Source organism: Petaurus breviceps, unplaced genomic scaffold, assembly GCF_028583685.1.
Source record: "Petaurus breviceps papuanus isolate PSGF00001 unplaced genomic scaffold, PetGlider_PUasm1.0 688, whole genome shotgun sequence".
NCBI classification, from domain to species: Eukaryota; Metazoa; Chordata; class Mammalia; order Diprotodontia; family Petauridae; genus Petaurus; species Petaurus breviceps.
In genome coordinates this window covers 429,972-447,727 of record NW_027186457.1, presented here as the reverse complement: position 1 = coordinate 447,727, position 17,756 = coordinate 429,972, and the positions used below count along the sequence as shown (strand labels likewise).

Genomic DNA, 17,756 nt, shown 5'->3' with positions numbered 1-17,756 from the left:
ACGGCAAGAAGTCTAAGCTAGAGTTCTCCATCTATCCAGCCCCCCAGGTTTCTACAGCTGTGGTAGAGCCCTACAACTCCATCCTGACTACCCACACCACCCTCGAGCACTCAGATTGTGCCTTCATGGTGGACAATGAGGCCATCTATGACATCTGTCGCCGAAATCTAGACATCGAACGTCCCACCTACACCAACCTCAACCGTCTTATCAGCCAAATTGTCTCCTCTATCACAGCCTCTCTTCGTTTTGATGGTGCCCTTAATGTGGACCTCACAGAGTTCCAGACCAACTTGGTGCCCTATCCTCGAATCCATTTTCCCCTGGCAACCTATGCACCTGTCATCTCTGCTGAGAAGGCCTACCACGAGCAGCTCTCAGTATCCGAGATCACCAATGCCTGCTTTGAGCCAGCCAACCAGATGGTGAAGTGCGACCCTCGTCATGGCAAATACATGGCCTGCTGCCTCCTGTACCGTGGCGATGTGGTGCCCAAAGATGTCAATGCTGCCATCGCGGCCATCAAGACCAAACGAAGTATCCAGTTTGTAGACTGGTGCCCTACTGGCTTCAAGGTTGGCATCAACTACCAGCCACCCACTGTGGTTCCTGGTGGGGATCTGGCCAAGGTACAGAGAGCAGTGTGTATGCTGAGCAACACAACAGCCATTGCAGAAGCCTGGGCTCGCCTGGACCACAAGTTTGACCTGATGTATGCTAAGAGGGCATTTGTGCACTGGTATGTAGGTGAGGGCATGGAGGAGGGAGAGTTCTCTGAGGCTCGGGAGGACATGGCAGCCCTGGAGAAAGATTATGAGGAGGTGGGCATCGATTCCTATGAGGATGAGGATGAGGGGGAAGAGTAGAGCGGCCACCTGAAGCCATTTTACTGTTTGTTGCAAAATCCTTTCGAAATAAACAGAGTCTCTGTGTTTTGAAACTAAATTTGTCCCCACCCCTTGTGCTGTGCACTCTCTTGCCAAGTATGTGAGCTGCTGCTGCTGCCTCTGCCGCTGCCCTCCCTCCCTGCTGCCCATTCCCTTTTTCTTTCCTGTGGGCTGAAGGTAAGGACTGCTGCAGATCCCTGCCCCTGCCTAGAGGGCCTAGCCCTAGTCCATTGCATACAAGGCCCTAGGGAACTGAGGTCAGGCCAAAGAGGACCAAAGAGTTGGATTTGTCTTGGGTGTGGGCTCCTTCCACTGCTCTTGGCAGGATGTGTTCACCTCCATGCTGCCTCTGCATCCTCCAGCTTTAGAAGAAAAGCTTGAGGCCAGACCATTAGCTTCGTCTGCATAGGAAGGGTGTGGGTGGGGCAGGGTTGGTCCAGGGCGGGTACCTAGCCTCAAACCTGGGGGACTGGCTGGGCAGTGGTGCTATGTAGTGGTTGTGCGTCTGTCCCTTCTGCACCTCCCATCTCTGCATGACCTCGGTCATCTCTCCCACTGCTTTGCTGGGGACCTTGAGCTGTGGCATTAAAAGTCCAGTCCTCTCCCCTTCTGTCTGTGCTTTTTTTCCATATTCAGCCTCGCCTCTTGGGGGCCTTCTGCCAGGGCCCTAGGGGAAATTACAGCTATGCTAATAGGTGGCCCATGGCCCAGCCCTGCATCAGCATGGGGGGATGGGTGTAGTTGGGGGAGGAAGCCTGTGTTACAAGGGCAGCAGGCGCCAGCCCTGCCCTCTCTGGTGATTCAGGGACGCAGTGCCCTTCCCTCAGGGAGTAGAGGCAGCAGCCAAGGTTGGGCCCCCTGTTAACTCAGCAGGCACTGCAGGAAGGGCAGCTGGGCACTGCCACAACAGTCTGCTTATTAATCATTAACTCAGTGTGTGCTAGAAACATTAGAAAAAAGCCTGGGATAAAATGGCTGCCACCACCAGTACCCTGGGGCTGTCAAGACCTGTTCAGTGGCTCTGCCAAAGTTTGCTGCCAGCCTACTGGCAGCGGCACTCAGGCTTAGCCATCCACCCCTAGACATCTGGGAAGGGAAGGAAAAAGCCAACTGCTTTTAAAGGAGCCTTGCCTTGATTCTGAACTTGTTCCAACCCATGTTAGGTAAAGGGCTGGTGTCCTAGGGCCTACAGTCTAAATGGGGGGAGGGCTACTTCTCTGCCCTCTAAGCTCTTTACCCTTCATCTATCATCACCAGAAAAGACAAACAGACTTAGATACCTTTTCTTCTCTCTCCCCTCCCCACCAAAGGAAACCAAGAGACAAATAAATGGACATGTTTTAGGGTTCTGTATTTACATATTCTGAAAATGCTCTTCCCCACCCCCACATTTAGGGGCAAACCATGATATGGGCCCAGCAGGCCCAACTGTACCATATGCAACCATTTCTCCACTTCTAGGTCAGCAGGGACCCTTCTCAAGGACCCACTCTTTGTCCTTTGTGGGTAGGAGCTCAGAAGCACCTATGTATTCTTGGGATTGTGGATGGGAGATTACTATCCTCAAACTCCCATTAAAGACAACCTATTTCCCTCTTATAGACAGTTCTGTGTTCCCAAATTGCATGCTCTCTCAGATATGTGTGGTATGTTGGTCTGGAGCTGTGGGCTGCAAACTTTCCAACTGACTGAGGAGGAAAGAAGTATGTGGCCGGCACTGGGGGTCCACAGTCATCATGGAGGCCAATAGCTGCCGTAATGCTGGGGAATACCTGAGGAGTACAAAAGTGGCACACTATACACACACACACACTCTCTCTCTCCCCTGAGCCATAAGGCCTTCCACGTCATAGCCTGCAGCTTCTGTAATGGCTGTGCCTCTGCGCACTCACCTCGGGCTCTGGGGAATGTGGAGCTGGTTCTGTACTGCCAAGGCCACACTGTCTCCTTTCTGGAACACCATGTCATAGGGGCCTTCCCCAAACATCATAGCATACAGCACACAACCTAGGGACTGAGCACACATCTATGATTTCTAGGAAATGGGACCCAAGGGCCTGTACTGATCAGCAGTCACTTATGAATTGTCTCCTAGGTACTAGGCTAGACAGTGCCAAGCGCTGTCCCCCTGCTCCTTGATGTGGTCAAAGGAAACTGCCTTAGCCAATGTGGAAAGGGGAGAGAAGGGCTGCAAGTCTATTCACCATGGCAGCAGGGGTCTAACTCAACTCTGCTGCCCTTCTGGTTTAGAATCTTCCCTGGCTCTGGAGGAAAGATGTAGCTCCAGGCCTACATATTCCTGCTCAGAGACCGTGGCTATACCACTTCCTGTGCACTGCCACCAGTTTGTAGGAAGGAAGTAGAGGAAAAGAATAACACGATAGGTTTCCTGGGGCCCCAAACTGTAGCAAGCAAGGTCAATGTCTCCCATTTTCCCCTTAAGGAGCCATTCCAAAGTAAAGAGATGCCTCCAACTCCTCGCTGGCTCACCCAAATGTCAGTTCGTTCATCAATGACACAATGGCTCTGTACAGAGAAGAGCTCAGGGGCACGATACGAGATAGTACAACGCTGGGCTGCCCAGTCCTGGAAAAAAAATGACCCCAGTGGGTAAAGGGTCACACCACCACGTTCAAAAGGAACATGTTAGAACCTGAGGAGTACAGAGTGATTTGCAGTGCTGGTTCCACCCCACCTCATCACAATTTATCCCTTAACAAAATTCACCTGCAGGGCTAGTGCCTGTCGGGAGCCTTCCACGTGGATTTTTGCCTGATTCATGGAACCCAAGTCCATTAACACTGGCTGCCCATCATCTCCAAGCAAGATATTGGTTGGTTTCAGGTCCCTGTAGGGAAGGAAGTAGGCTCTATGGTTCCCTGCTGAGAGGTACTGGAGTCACACGTACTCAAGAAGAACAGGCTGGCTTCTGGCTAAGAGTAGAACAAAGGTCTCTGCCTCTCCCTCCTGGTAATACCCATTTATCCCTCCTCTCACACCTTTCCCCAGCAGGCATACAATACAATACCTTCCCACTGACCTGTGGGCATAACCCTTGGCATGAATGGCCTCCAGGCCTCTGCAAATGCCTAACAGCAGCAACAGGATTTGATCTTCCGACAGGAAGTTGCCTTTGTCTTTCAGCCCTTCCACTTCATTCCATAGTGTGCCCTTCTGCAAAACACACTCTCTTTCAATTCCCACCATGGCTGGCTGTGCTCCTTCTCATTCAAAGAGGCTCTCCTATTTACCAGGCTAGGGTCCTGTCTTCTGCCAAAGGTGACCAGGGTCTTCAATATGAAAACCCAAAGTCCTGAACTCATTCACTCAACCATTCAAGTGCTTTGGGCAAAGCCTTCCCCAAAAACACAAATCCTGATTCCATCAATTCACATCTATTTCCTTTCTCTTAGTGTCCTTCCTCAAGTCTCTCAAGAGTCCCCAGAGAACTTTCTGTTAACCCAGTCCTCAATCAGGAACTAGTCTTACCTTGAAGAAGGGTAGCAGCAGCCAGGCCTCCTGCTTGGAACCCCGTTCTGTCAAGCAATAGGCTTCAAGGCGAAGAATGTTGGGGTGCTGGAAGAGCCGGTGCATGTCAGCCTCCCGCTGGGCCTCTTCCTGGTCCTGCTGCTCATGGCACAGGATTCTCTTCAGGGCATAAAAGTGCCCATCCTGCAGTCCCTCCACCAGATCCACGAAGCTGAACCCACTTGGAGCCAATGAAAGTCCATGGCCATATTATACAATGCCCAGATGTCGAGAAGTTCCCCAGGGGCGTATTTCCCCCCAGAGCAGAGACTTCCCTAAAATGGGGGTTCCAGGAATTCCAGGCCCTGTCAGTCGGCAAGGCAAATCTGTGCAGCTTTCTCAACAGGTTCTGTTCTCACTGGACTCTACATTCTAGGGCAGGGCTGATGGAACACGGTACAGTCGGGGGCCTGGGTTTAAATTCCAATTCTGAGACTATGTATGGAATCTTGGGCACGGCCCCTAATTACCTGAGGCTGGAGAAGAGGCCAGGGGCTCTTCCAAAACTGATATCCAGGTTCCCACAGTGTCACAAGCACACGCATACGCGCACACGCACACAACACCCTGACCCGGCCCAGCGGCGGCTGGGCCGCACTTACCCCTCTCCCAGTTTCTGTATGAAAAGATATCTCTTGTTGTCGATAGTGAGGGTCCCTCGGGAGCAGACACACAGCGTGTGGCCCATGGTGCCTTAGTCATCCTCGGGCAGGGGCAGACGCTGCCCACCGATGGGGGCAGTGACGAGCAAATGCTCTGGGGGGGACGGTCCAAAGGGCTGCGAAGGGATCACGGGACAACTGGACTGAGACCGAGCCCAAGGGACGCGGGAGGGCCGAGCCTTGCCCGGCTCAGGCTAGGTGGCGGAAGGCAGAGACCGGACCGACTGCAGGTCCTTGCTCCCGACCCAGAGCCCCCCTCCCTCAACCCCTCCTTCTGTCCCCCAGGTGAGGAGCCCAGGCCCAAGGCTTCCCGGGGGGGCCCAGGGAGCCCCGCGATCAAAGGGGGGGCGCGGAAGGGAGGGGGAGGGGAGCTGGAGCCCGGTCCCTCCCCCCGGTCGTCTCCGGGTCCCGTCCCATTCCGGAGCCTCATTCCCCCGGTCCCCAGCCCTAGGGATAGCCGCCGGGGAGCCAGAGGGACTACAAACCTCGCCCAGGCGCCCGATCGGCGGCGGCGGCGGCGACAGGAAATGGCGGCGTGTCGTCATCTCCCCGCGCCGCGGTAACGGCCCCCGTATCCTAGCAACCGCGCGACGCTGGGACCGCGGGCGCCTGGAACAGGAGGGCCCGCGTCTTGGCCCGCTGGGCTCTCTCAGGCCTTAGCCTTGGCAGGCCCTTGGCGTTCGGGACGGTCATCCCCCCAGGCCGGAGGTAGGGGTGTGGTCCCTAGAAGGGGCTCTAGCCGTACTCCTCCTCTTTCCCATTAAGGGGCTTGGGGGACCTTCTCCTCCTTCCAGGGGTCAGGCCCGAGCCCTGAGCTCCGGCCTGGGTTCCTCTAAGCCCCGAGTCCCGCCCGGCTCGGAGAAGCCAGCCCCTCCCACCGCCTTCCCCTTGCCCCCCACCCGTCACGGTCTGGGCGTTCCCCCTCGGCCCCTCCCTGAGGCGGCTCCATCCCATGTTCCAGGCATCCATTCTTCCACCTACCCGTACCTTCAGCCTACTCGGTTTTCGGGTTTTGTTGTGTTTTGCTAGAGGTGGGGGACAACATCTTCCGCGGGGAGGAGGGGGAGCTCGGGGACCCGCCCCCCCCAGTGGTTCTTGTTCCCGCCCAGGAGCGGGGCCACGTGACGTGGGCGGCTGCCTTCGAAGAGCTGGGCAGCCCATGCTACGCCATGGACCGCGGGCCGCAGCTCTGGCTCCTCTTCCTGCTCCACCTGCTGGCCCAGGTGAGCCCGGGCCGGGGCCGCGGAGCGGGGGGAGGGGTCGCAGAGCTGGGGGTGGGGGTGGGGACCGCGGAGCTGGAGGCTCCCTGGGGGCAGGGGGAGGGGCGGCACGGCGCTCGACGCCCCCCTGCCTGGGCGCCTCTCTCCTGCCCCACCCTAGGCAGCCCCCAGATCCTTTGTGGTGGATCGCGATCGAGACACCTTCCTGTTAGACGGGGTCCCGTTCCGCTACGTGTCGGGCAGCCTGCACTACTCCCGGGTCCCCAGCCAGCTTTGGTCCGACCGGCTCCACAAGATGCGAATGAGCGGCCTCAACGCGGTGCAGGTGTAAGGGGCTCCCTGAACCCTGATCCTCTAGACCCCCTTTTCGGAGAACTGGGCAGGACAAAGGAGAGCGGATTGCAGCCGGAAGATGGCTGTGGGCAGTGGGACTCCTAGGATTGCAGCTTTATGAAGGCCTTATAAGCCAGTCCCTCGTTTGCAGACAGCAATCTACTTAAGTGTCTTGTAACAATGGTAGTGACAGGGGGAAAGAATGATAGAATATCCTTACCTCCCTGGGCTACTGCTGGTAGGGCTTATTAACTTCTGCCTCCATGGGCCCCTTCCCACTGTGGGCCCCTTAACCCTTTTCTCTCCAGTTATGTGCCTTGGAACTATCATGAGCCACAGCCTGGGGTCTACAACTTCCAAGGAAATCGGGATCTGGTGGCATTTCTGAAGGCAGCATCCAGTGAGGACTTGTTGGTGATTCTGAGGCCGGGACCCTATATTTGTGCAGAGTGGGAAATGGTGAGTCGGAGAAGGGACAGGACAAAGCTCATTCATGTCATTTCTTACTGACCACACCAGCCCATTCCTTTCCACCCTCACTCATCAGCCCTTCTTTTACCTTCTAATTCCCTTTTTATCTGTTTCCATATTTTTTGTCTTTATGTCCATCTCAGGGTGGTCTCCCATCCTGGCTGCTTGGAAAACCTGACATTGTCCTAAGAACCTCAGATCCAGGTGAGTTTGGGGGCTAAAAGCCAGAGTTAAAAAATATAGAAGACCAGAAATCTGACTGGTCAGGCACTACAAAATCATAAGGAGATGGTGAAAGTAGTAATTGTCAATTTGTTAAGTCATTAGGATATCCCAGATACTTTGAAATAGGCCTGGTAGGAAATAAGGTTCCTTCCTAGAGAGAATTCCTTAGGAAGTTTCCTTGACCAAGTAGGTCAAGGTTACATTCAAGTAATACAGAATGGGTTGAAAAGGGTACAAAAGGGTTAAAAAGCACTTCCCTGAGCTTATTCACAGATGGTGTCTTTAGAGTTAGTTGTCCAGAAGTGGGCCAGTGGACCCTTGGGGAAAATCTCCATCCTTGTGGGGCCTTCAAGGCCAGACTTCTGCAATCATTTGTAAATTGTAGAGGGTTTCATGATTCACATTGGAGGGTAGACTAGAAAACTGAGCTCTCTTCCAACCATAAAATTCCATGATTTAGAGCTAAGGAAACATTTCCTAGGAAATTCAAAGATACTGCATTCAAATAATATAGATGGTATTAGAACTTTATGATTTTGAGTTTCCATACAGTTCCTTTTTATTGCTCATAGGGGAGAGAAATCTATCTCTTCACCCTTTAGTGGCATTAATGGTTCCTTTTTTTAAAATGCCTCTTTGAAGCTCAGAATCTCTGTGGATTAGTGACTGTCTCCTTGCATTAATATTCCTTTATGATAGCATGTTAGCACCTCCTTGGGTAGTATTTTAATCATTCCAATCCAGTCCAACAAGAATTTAAAGACACTATGCTAGCATTGGTGACACAAAGTCAAAACATAGAGTCTCTGACTTCAAGATGCAAGTCATTAAGCATAATATACATGCTAATTGGAGCAGGTTTTTATTTTTATTTTTTTGTTTTTTTGGAGGGAGGAAGGCAGGGCAATTGGGATTAAGTGACTTGCCCAAGGTCACACGGCTAGTGTTAAGTGTCTGAGGCCGGATTTGAGCTTGGGTCCTCCTGACTCCAGGGCTGTTGCTCTATTCACTGCCCCACCTAGCTGCCCCCTGGAGCAGGTTTTATGATGCTTAGCCACAATCATTTTGGTGTCAAAGGTCACCAGCTCTCCTCTTGTCTGTCCTATCTGACTCTGTACAGGATGCATTGGTTGGTCTTGAAGGGAAGAAGAAAGGAACTTAGGGCCCCCTCCAGTTGAATGGCATCTGGAACAACTGTTGGTGGCATGCCACTCTTCTTCCCACCTTCTGTGTGTTTCTGGGTTTTTGTCTGCCCTTCTCTCTCACTCTTTTCTTCTATTCTTCCATTTCCTTCCTGCTTTCCTCAGTCTATGCCTTAAGCCTGTACTGATAACAAGGGTATGGCTTTACCTCCTCCTTGTAGCGCACTCCAAGGGGCTGAACTTCAGGCTTCCTGTGTCAATCTCAGTGAGCTGTAAGGTGGGTGCCTGCTTGGTTCTTAGTTTTTAGTAATTCCTATATTCATTGGTAGCAGATCTGGAAGGTGAAGGATGCTCTGGGTCTGTTCTAGGAAAGCTGATGCCTGACTGGGGAGAAAGGTCATGGTGGAGCTCAGGCAAACTTCTTTCCTTCTAGACTTCCTTGCTGCGGTGGACTCTTGGTTTCATGTCTTGCTGCCCATGGTGCATCCGTGGCTCTACCACAATGGGGGCAACATCATCAGCGTCCAGGTGTGAGAGGCAAAGGGGTCTGGGAGGGTAAGGGAAAAAAACCTTTCAGTCTAAACTAACTGTCCATCTCTTTGACAGGTGGAAAATGAATATGGCAGCTATTATGCCTGTGACTATAAATACATGAGACACCTGGCTGGGTTATTCCGGGCACTGCTGGGGGATGAGATCTTCCTCTTTACCACAGATGGGTCTCAAGGGCTTAAATGTGGCACCCTACAGGGACTCTATTCCACTGTGGACTTTGGCCCAGGTCATCTGAGGAGAGGGTATGGGTAGGGTCTGGGGAAGGTGCCCTCTGACCTGTGACATCATGTACCCCTTCATTCCTACTGCAGCTGACAACATGACCAAGATCTTTGCCATGCAGCGGAAATATGAGCCCCATGGGCCCCTGGTGAGGGGGGTGGGGAAGGGGAGCCAGAAGACAATGCCCATGAGGGAGGGCTGTGGTCGGTTCCCTTTTCCTTTCTCTCTTCCTTATCTTTTCTCTTCATTTAACTCTCCAGGTGAATTCAGAGTACTATACGGGGTGGCTGGACTACTGGGGTGGCAATCACTCGACAAAGGATGTAAAGTCTGTGACCGATGCACTACAGGATATTCTGGAGTTGGGGGCAAATGTGAACATGTAAGTGGGCTCTGGAAGAGGGTTAGGGATCATAGCTGAGCTTCCAAATGCAGATGACTTAAGCAAGTCATGCCATGTTCCTCCCCTGCCCTTTTCCCTGCCTTAGGTACATGTTTCATGGAGGCACCAACTTTGGCTACTGGAATGGTGAGTCCAGGACAAGCTGGGAGCAAAACCAGGGAAATGGAGACAATTCTGCCTTTGAAGTTCAAACAGGGTGGGAAGTAAGAGGAGGATGATTGCTACTGTTCATTTCTGCTGCTAGGAGTTCTCTTGGCTACTGGGCTGTTTTTCTTCTTCTAATCTCCCAGGTGCTGATTGGAAGAAGGTCTACCTACCAGTCACGACCAGTTATGACTATGATGCACCTATCTCTGAAGCTGGGGACCCCACACCCAAACTACTTGCCATCCGAAATGTCATCAGCAAGGTGCCTATCAATATTATGGATCCCTGATATTCTCCTGAGGAGCTTAAGAAGCCTAGAACATGGGGGGGATTTTAAGGGGATCCTGTGTATGTCTGGGGAGGGTTGGGTCATTATAGTTGTGGTTCTCTTATCCCTGATGGCTCCTGACAAAATCAATGTTGGGCTTAGTTCCAGGAACTTCCCTTGGGGCCCTTGCCCCTCCCTAGCCCTAAGATGAAGTTTGGACCTGTGACCCTGAAGCTGGTGAGACCTCATCCTACTTGTCATTTAGTTCTGTTCATCTCTGAGGACTCTTTGTCTTTCTTCCCTAGTTTCCCCTTTTCTGTTCTTTCTAAATTTCCTTCTGCTTTTCAATAGGACGGTGATCTGCTGAACTTTCTACATGTTCTGTGCCCTGATGAGCCCATCCGAACTCATTTGCCCCTAACTTTTGAGGCTGTCAAGCAGGTGAGGCAACCTGCCCTTCTCCAGCTGGCCCAACACCCTTCAACAGCCTTACCCAAGTATCTAACCCTGCTCCATCTCCCCAGAGTCCCTTAAAATACCCCATGAGTTTTTTCATAGCCCACCTTGATTTCTTTTCTCAATAACCAGGATTATGGCTTCTTACTGTACCGGACGAGGCTGCCCCGGAACCTGACAAAACCAACCAGACTCTGGGTCCAGAACAATGGTATCCGTGACCGTGCTTATGTGATGCTGGATGGGGTGAGAACTCAGTTCCACACCCATCAAGGTCTCCACTTCCTGAGCCCTACCTGCTTCCTACTTTGCCAAACCTACTCCCAGCATCCTTTTGCTGCCCTTGAGACAGCTAGCCTGAACCTTCTCTTTGTGCTGGGGTTGGGCGGTAGGGGAGGCTGGTGCATGTTCTAGGATGGCTGGGTGACTGGGAGCTGCGGGGAAGCTCTTCCTGCCCTGGTATGGCTTTTGGGATAAGGCAGAGGAACAACAGCAAGGGCCATGCTAGCTTCTCTTCATTGCCTGTCCTATTCACAGGTGTTTCAGGGGATTATGGAACGAGACAAGGAAGCAGCGTTGTTTTTGACTGGGCAGGCAGGATCCACATTGGATGTGCTGCTGGAGAATATGGGGAGGATCAGCTTTGGGTTCAACGTCAGTGACTTTAAGGTGGGACAGCTAGGAGCCACTCTGTCCCATCCCTCTGCAGATCCCCCCTGGTTTTAAAGCACCATCACTGACTGAATGGGGAACCAGGACCACATCTCACCCCATCAAGATCCTGTAGGGAAAGGGAAGTGTGGTTGGAGGTGGGGTAAAGAAAATGAGACCAAGAGAGCTTCTTTTTCCTAGCTATGTGCCTGGAATTGCTATATTAGGTCTAGTTTAGTGGGTACGGAACAAATTTCATTTGCCCACTCCACAGGGCCTGATACAGCCTTTGGTCTTGGGGAAAGTCGTCCTCACTGACTGGAAGCTCTTTCCTCTGAATGTTGATGCCATTATGGACTCGGAGAATAGGGTATTTGAGAGCCAAAAGTGTAATGTGAAGTCTCCCTCTGGCCCTGCCTTCTACTCTGCAACTTTTCAACTCCCAGGTCCCGCCTGGGACACATTTCTATACCTTCCAGGTTGGACCAAGGTATTGGGGAGAAAGTGAGAGGTGGGGCTGGGGGGTGAAGGGAAGGTCTGAGGACAGATTCTTTCCTACCTCATATGGGATTCCTAGGGAGGGGACTTATCTATTCACAAGGAGTACTGATGCTTCCCTTCCCCCACTAGGGCCAAGTCTGGATCAATGGGTTTAATCTGGGCCGTTATTGGACAAAACGGGGCCCACAACAATCACTCTACGTTCCAGGACCCCTACTTTTGCCCACAGGTGCCAACAACAGCATCAAACTCCTGGAGTTGGAGCACACACCTCCTAGGACTCAAATCCAGTTTCTGGACAGACCTCTCCTCAATGCCACTATACACTAAATATACTGCTGCTGACCTCCAGCTGACTGCCCTAGGGAAGGTCTGTCCTAGGCCCTGGGTGTGAGGTGCTTCTCTGACTTTTCCTGATGCCTGGTTTGGCAGAAAGGCTGGTGATGTTCAACTGAAACACTTTCTTTATCCAACTTTATTGCATTAAATTTCAGAGACACCATAACCTTCTCCCTTGACACATGTCTTTAGCCCTGTTTTTGCTGGAACTCCTCTGACACTCCCTCCTCCCTCTGACTTTTTGCATCCTTCTTTGGTACCATAGCAGAGGTATCAGTGAGGGTGGAGCAGGAGTTGGGGGAGAGACCAAAAATCAGCCTAACCCCTTCATTTCCCTTGGACCTCCCTCCCCCCACTAGGCCTGGGGAGGGCTGCTGGAAGGTCAAGACAGTGGCCTTCCTCCCCGTCGGTGCTCCTGCAGGCATCGTGTAGAACAAAAGGAGAAGTCAAGATAGTGAAAGGGGACAAGGCCCTGAAGAGAGGCTCCACAACCCCAACAGCGCCTGAAGGGAAGAAAAAGAGCTGGGGAGGTAGAGTCTCCCCACAAACTCCCCAAGCCCCTGCCCTCTGGGCACTATCCTCTCAGCCCACTTCCCAACAGTCCTGAGGATACTGTGCTCTACCCATTCCCATTCCATCCTCTCTCATTACCTCGTGTTAGAGAGGCTAGTGATCAGAGGGGCTGGAGCCCCAAGCTGGGCAGCCAGTCTGTGCTCTGCAGCCAAAGCTCTCTGAGGAGAAGAGTAAGCCACAATAAGGACGACACACCCACCAATGCACAAGAGCCTGGGCGGAAACAACTTCAGAATGGATAAAGTGCCACATTTCTGAGGAAATAGCAGAGTTGGTTAGAAGGAAAACTCTTAGAACTACCGTCACACCTTCTCACGGTCACTGAGGGCAGCAAATCTCTGCTGCTCCTCCTGCTCACGCTTCTCCTGCTCCTGCTGTTGGCGACGCTGGTCCTCCCGAAGCCGCCGCGCTGCCTTCTGCTCACGCCGACGAGCAGCTCGATGTGCTTCCATCTCTGCTGTCAGGGGCCCTGGGATCTGGGGAGGTTCAAGGAAGGTATAAGCTAAGGCCCATCACTAGCCCAGGGAAAACCCTCCACAAGGATCTAGAGAAGTTTTCGGATGCCAAATGGTACATGAGGATTAGTCTCCTCCTGTGCCCTCATCCTCCCAGTTCTCACTTGGGCCTTGCTGTAATCATAGGCATCTGGATTTTTCTCCATGAACTTGCGGAATTCATTACGTGTCATTTTGTCAGCTGCAACTGCATATGGGGGCCGGGCACAGGAATCCCTGTGGAGTGGAAAGAGAACCAGGTCAGTTCCCCTTCTCCCCAGTGTCAGGATCTGTTCCCAACAGCATTTCAGAATTCACAAACCTGACTGTGGGGTCAGCACCATTTTCCAGAAGTAGTTGGATCACTAGGCCCCTACCAGCTGCAGCTGCTGCATGTAAGAGGGTGGAACCAGCAGAGCCCAGTGGGGCACTGAGCAGAGAGAGGACTGTCATGTTGGAGGGGAGAGTCTCCATGTGCTGCTTCAGTTTTTCAACATCTCCCGCACGGCAGGCTGCCCACAGAGTGTCCCACAGCTCTTGCAGCCCTGTGGTCCTAGCCTCTTCCTGGGAAGGCTGCAGAGGCACCATGTTTTCCTGGGCTGTCTGAGGAAGGGGCACAGTGTCTTGGGAGGAGTGTAAAGCCATTTCTACCCCAGCTCCAACCTCCTGGCTCTTCTTCTTCCTTTTTCTTCTTCTCCTCCTCTTGGGCAATAATTCAAATTCACGAAGATCCAGGGTTCCCAGGGTCAACTCCACCAGCTCTAGCTCCACAGGGGAGCTGCCTTCTCCTTCAGATCCTGAAGAGAAGGATGTAGTTACAGCACCTGTGAGTTGCTTAGGTACACAAGAACGTATAAAGATAGATAACCCCTATCATTGAGAGCATAATTAAAAAGAAAAGTCAATCATCAATGGTAACTACATATTGAATACAGACACTGCCAGTCTACACTGTGAAGATTGGCCCAGCAGGGACAGAGAAAGACAGTGACTCATAATAGAGGCAAACCCAGGAGAGTGAAGACTAGCAAAACCAAAGGCTCATAGCATGTGTTTTAATTACATCTTGTCAGTACAGGAACTTTTGATCAGAGACTTAACTGACATGCAGCAGGTCTGCCCTGTAAGAAGTCACCAAAACAGACAGTACCTCCTCAATATCTACCTAGACATCAAAGCTGCCCTGGCAGACACCCATCTCTATTGTCTCCCCCAGAGTAAAGCACCAATTTGAGTTGGGAAGCTAGTGATGGAAGATACATGCATAGGGCTGGGTCCAATATACACAACAGAAAATTAGATGTGTTCATGGAAAAAGAGGAAGATGAACTCAAATTCTGGTACCTTTTTGACTGAAACACCTGGAGAGGGATAGAAGTTATTTGAGGCATAAGACAAACTGTAAATTCACAAGAACTCACCACTCAGCCCAAGGACCTCATCATCATTACTTGGACCCTTCTCCTGACTGGTCATCTTTTTTTTCTCACTTCTCACTTTCCAGTCTGACTGAGGAGAATCCAATCTGGTCATTTCCCTTGGGTCTTCTCCTGTACCAAAACAGGAGGCTGTGACCAGTAGGGTCCCCAGTAGGCTCAGTCAGAAGAAGGAATACCAGGGACCTCACCATGAAGATGTGGCTGGGGAGCCCCATAGGGACCAAATGGTTCCCTTTTCCCAGAATTTGGGTCAGAGAATAGGAAGAAAAATCTGAAGATCTGGGCTAAGCTCTCACCATGAATGTGCACCATGGCCAGCACCTGAAGTACACGCTGAAGCTCTCGGAAGGTAGGTCTACGGGTAGCAAGGGGGATATCCCAGAGACGGGGATCCCCCCGGTGCAGTGGTGCTCCACGGCCCCCGAAGAAGAGAGCCCGGCCAGATCGGGGGGCTCGAAGCAGTATAGTCCCTGCCTCCCCCAGTGGCCCTGCCCAGCCTGGCCCTGCCAGCAGCTCTCGCACCTCCTAGAAGAGACAGCAGCTCAGCTCCACAGGCTATGTTCCATCCTCCAGCCAGATATTGACTCAGGAATCATAGATTGAGGGAAGACATAGGAGGGTTAAAAATTAAAGGGAGTAAAGACCCTGGAGATTTCCACTCTAAAATTTCTCCTTAGGAAAAAGCAATGTTGGTGACTATTTAGGAAAAAAAAAGGGGCAAAAGTCTTCCTATTCCACTTATATATGAAGAAACAACTGAGGGAGAAGAAATTTTGAGAAGATTCTGAAGGGTCTTAATAACTCACCTTGTATAACGCAGCTTCGTTGTAGCGCCTCAAGTTGGCTCCAGCAGAACGAGCACCTCCAACTCTGGCATCCTGAAGTCCCTGGGCTGTCCCTCGCCGTGCCCGGACAGTGTAGCGGTGAAATGTTTTGTGTGTCACTACTTCTCTCCTGTAAACAGCATATTCAGTCCTGAAGATTGGAGGGCTTTTCTGAAAAACTAATTCTGGACTCAACACCCCATTCAATCCCTGCTTATTACCCTCTGAAGATGGCACCAGCGAAGTGACCAGCCGCAGCCATGAGAACCACACAGCATTGAGGTCCCCCACCCCGTAGGGTCTGCAACAGCAACTCTGCTTCCTCTGTGGGGTCCTACAAAGATAAGGAAGAAAACATTAGCTCAGCCTGCTGTATCTTCTGCAATCTGCTCTCAGGTCTTAATTTACCCTTAGAAGCACCTAGGTGGTCCAGTATAATACTGGCCCTGGAGTGAGGAAGACTTAAATTCAAATCCAGCCTCAGACACTGTATAACCCTGGGAAAGTCATTTAATCTTTCTCAGTCTCAGTTTCTTTATCTGTAAAATGGGGATGATAATAACACCAACCTCCCAGGGTTGTTGTGAAGATAGAAATATTTGCAAAATTTAAAGTCTTACACAAATGCAAGTTATTATTACCATGCCACCACCAAAGTACATACTATCAGGGGTGGGGAACCTTTGGCCTTGAGGTCACATATGGCCCTCTAGGTCCTCAAGAGTGGTCCCTTGACTCAATCCAAACTTCACAGAACTGGGGATTTGTTATGTTAAGTTTTGATTCAAAGGTAGCTTTGAGGTCCTAGGTTCCCTACCCCTGGACTAGCTCAACCCCTGGCACTTGTTCTCATGTGTTCCCTTTTAACACAGTGCTTGGCACCCAGCAGTATTTAATAAATGTTTGTTCTATTCATCAAAACTCAGGGAAGAGGTGTGAGACATACATACAAAATGGAAGAATACGAAAGGACAAAAGAGTTGGAGTCAACAAAGAAATTGAGTGGGTCACTTGCCTGCCTAGGCCCCAGGAGACACCGAAAGGCAGAGAGAAATTGTCCCTGGGCATTGCAGAAGAGGACATGGTTCGGAAGGCGCCGAAGGGAGTCTGGTCTCCCTACCTCCACCACCTCCATAGCTAAGCCCTCTAACTCGGCCTTTTCTGTGTCTGTGTCGGAGTCCGAACCGGAGTCTTCTGAACCTGAGATGCTGGAGAGGTCTCCTGGGGAAAAGGCAGGGGGCTGTCACATCCCTCGGCCTTGCCCACACCACACCGCCCTACTGTACCCGTCCGTCCGCACCAGTCACCTGAACAGCTCTGCTGCTCAAACTCCTGGGCAGACAGGGCTGGCTGGCCCCGGAGGCGCTGCTTCAGGTTGAAGCGATGCCTGTCCAACGTGTAATGCTCCCTCTGGGGAAAAGCCAATGGGAAAGCCGAGTCAGCAGGAGCTGGCTGGACAGCCGGACCACGGACCGCCGGCCCCGGCCCCTGCCCTGCCCACCGCAGTCCGCTACCTGATCCTGGCGGCTTTGGAAGGACTGGATGCAGGCCGAGCAGAACAAGCGGTCAGAGACTTCGCTGTGCCCCTTGGGGGCGTGTCCCCTGGGGACGTCCTGCTCCCCGGGCCTGGCCTCCTCGAATTCTGGAATGAAGGGAGGGAATCTCGCTCAGCACCATCCCGGGACCATGGGTGCTTCCCCGCCCCCGGCCCTTCTCCCCCACCTGCACCAGACCCTGGCTGGGGGAGAGGGGTGAATTCTTAAAATCCACTGACGCAAAGAGCACCCACAGTGCCAGAAGCACTCGAGGAATGGTGGGCAGACCCAAACCAGCACCCAACTGCAGGATTAAGGGCAGGGTTTGTTTACAGCATGCCCCGGGGCACAACCTCAGCACAAAAAGGAAGGTAGCTAGAGTCCTGAGACCGGAGGCTGTTATGTGAGAGCAGGGGACCTAGAGAGGAGTTCCTCCCCCAAAGGAACTCGGGTCCAGAGCCCCCGCCCCGCCCCTCCCCGGGCCCTGGGCTACCTGGGCCGGCCGGCGCTCGAGCCAAGGCCGCGCCCTGAGACCGGCCCACAAGGTGTAGGCCTTGCAGGAGCGGGTCGTCCGGCCCGAGGTCAAACAGGGACACCGAGGCCGGAGGCGGGGCTCGAGCCGGGCCAGGCGGCATGGCAGCGAGTGCCTCGGCTTCCAAGTCCAGCAGCCGCGGCGCGACTGAAGCCCTGGCCACCTGCCCGTTACCAGGGCGACGAGCTCCGGCGGTGACTGCACAGTGTCTTCCTACGGGAAGGCTCTCGGAGCCCACACTGCCTCAGTCCCACTCAAATCCCAGAAACACCACCTCTGGTCCCTCACTACGGGGCCCCACGAAGGACATTCCGCGGCGCCGTCTTTTAGCCTCGCCCTCTAAGTAGCC

The 17,756-nt window shown here is 52.6% G+C and overlaps 4 protein-coding genes across 8 annotated transcripts; 2 read left to right on the top strand and 2 right to left on the bottom strand.

The window, feature by feature from the left end:
• The first annotated feature begins 6 nt into the window (after positions 1-6).
• TUBA4A (tubulin alpha 4a) lies at positions 7-945 on the top strand. Its single transcript, XM_069104484.1, has one exon. The coding sequence runs from the start codon at positions 126-128 to the stop codon at positions 864-866; it is 741 nt and encodes a 246-aa protein (XP_068960585.1). The 5' UTR covers positions 7-125; the 3' UTR covers positions 867-945.
• Positions 946-2,221: 1,276 nt separating this feature from the next.
• Positions 2,222-5,682, bottom strand: STK16 (serine/threonine kinase 16). 2 transcript variants are annotated; one of them, XM_069104482.1, is made up of 8 exons: positions 5,563-5,682; positions 5,018-5,193; positions 4,377-4,596; positions 3,928-4,061; positions 3,615-3,735; positions 3,378-3,473; positions 2,780-2,901; positions 2,222-2,659 (listed from the first exon to the last, which is right to left on the bottom strand). In XM_069104482.1, exons 2-8 carry the CDS (start codon positions 5,101-5,103, stop codon positions 2,521-2,523), a joined length of 918 nt encoding a protein of 305 aa, XP_068960583.1. In that variant the 5' UTR covers positions 5,104-5,193; positions 5,563-5,682; the 3' UTR covers positions 2,222-2,520. The 2 variants fall into 2 exon arrangements, with proteins under 2 accessions (XP_068960583.1, XP_068960584.1); XM_069104483.1 differs by having other exon boundaries at positions 2,222-2,596; positions 2,853-2,901.
• GLB1L (galactosidase beta 1 like) lies at positions 5,653-12,176 on the top strand. Of its 4 annotated transcripts, none has more exons than XM_069104479.1 (17): positions 5,653-5,785; positions 6,187-6,300; positions 6,458-6,624; positions 6,939-7,089; positions 7,245-7,305; positions 8,902-8,996; positions 9,075-9,249; positions 9,335-9,393; positions 9,506-9,627; positions 9,734-9,774; positions 9,939-10,057; positions 10,226-10,300; positions 10,415-10,504; positions 10,652-10,765; positions 11,057-11,188; positions 11,445-11,660; positions 11,901-12,176. In XM_069104479.1, the coding sequence occupies exons 2-17, from the start codon at positions 6,247-6,249 to the stop codon at positions 12,063-12,065; spliced, it is 1,836 nt and encodes a 611-aa protein (XP_068960580.1). In that variant the 5' UTR covers positions 5,653-5,785; positions 6,187-6,246; the 3' UTR covers positions 12,066-12,176. The 4 variants fall into 4 exon arrangements, with proteins under 4 accessions (XP_068960580.1, XP_068960579.1, XP_068960581.1 ...); XM_069104478.1 differs by having other exon boundaries at positions 5,654-5,785; positions 11,801-12,176; XM_069104481.1 differs by lacking the exon at positions 5,653-5,785 and having other exon boundaries at positions 6,113-6,300; positions 11,801-12,176.
• A 143-nt stretch (positions 12,177-12,319) lies between these two features.
• On the bottom strand, positions 12,320-17,733 carry ANKZF1 (ankyrin repeat and zinc finger peptidyl tRNA hydrolase 1). Its single transcript, XM_069104477.1, has 13 exons — positions 17,369-17,733; positions 16,855-16,982; positions 16,648-16,750; positions 16,356-16,561; positions 15,562-15,674; positions 15,323-15,470; positions 14,813-15,041; positions 14,499-14,627; positions 13,400-13,874; positions 13,203-13,314; positions 12,892-13,059; positions 12,662-12,741; positions 12,320-12,513 (listed from the first exon to the last, which is right to left on the bottom strand). Exons 1-13 carry the CDS (start codon positions 17,508-17,510, stop codon positions 12,393-12,395), a joined length of 2,154 nt encoding a protein of 717 aa, XP_068960578.1. The 5' UTR covers positions 17,511-17,733; the 3' UTR covers positions 12,320-12,392.
• Positions 17,734-17,756: the final 23 nt, after the last annotated feature.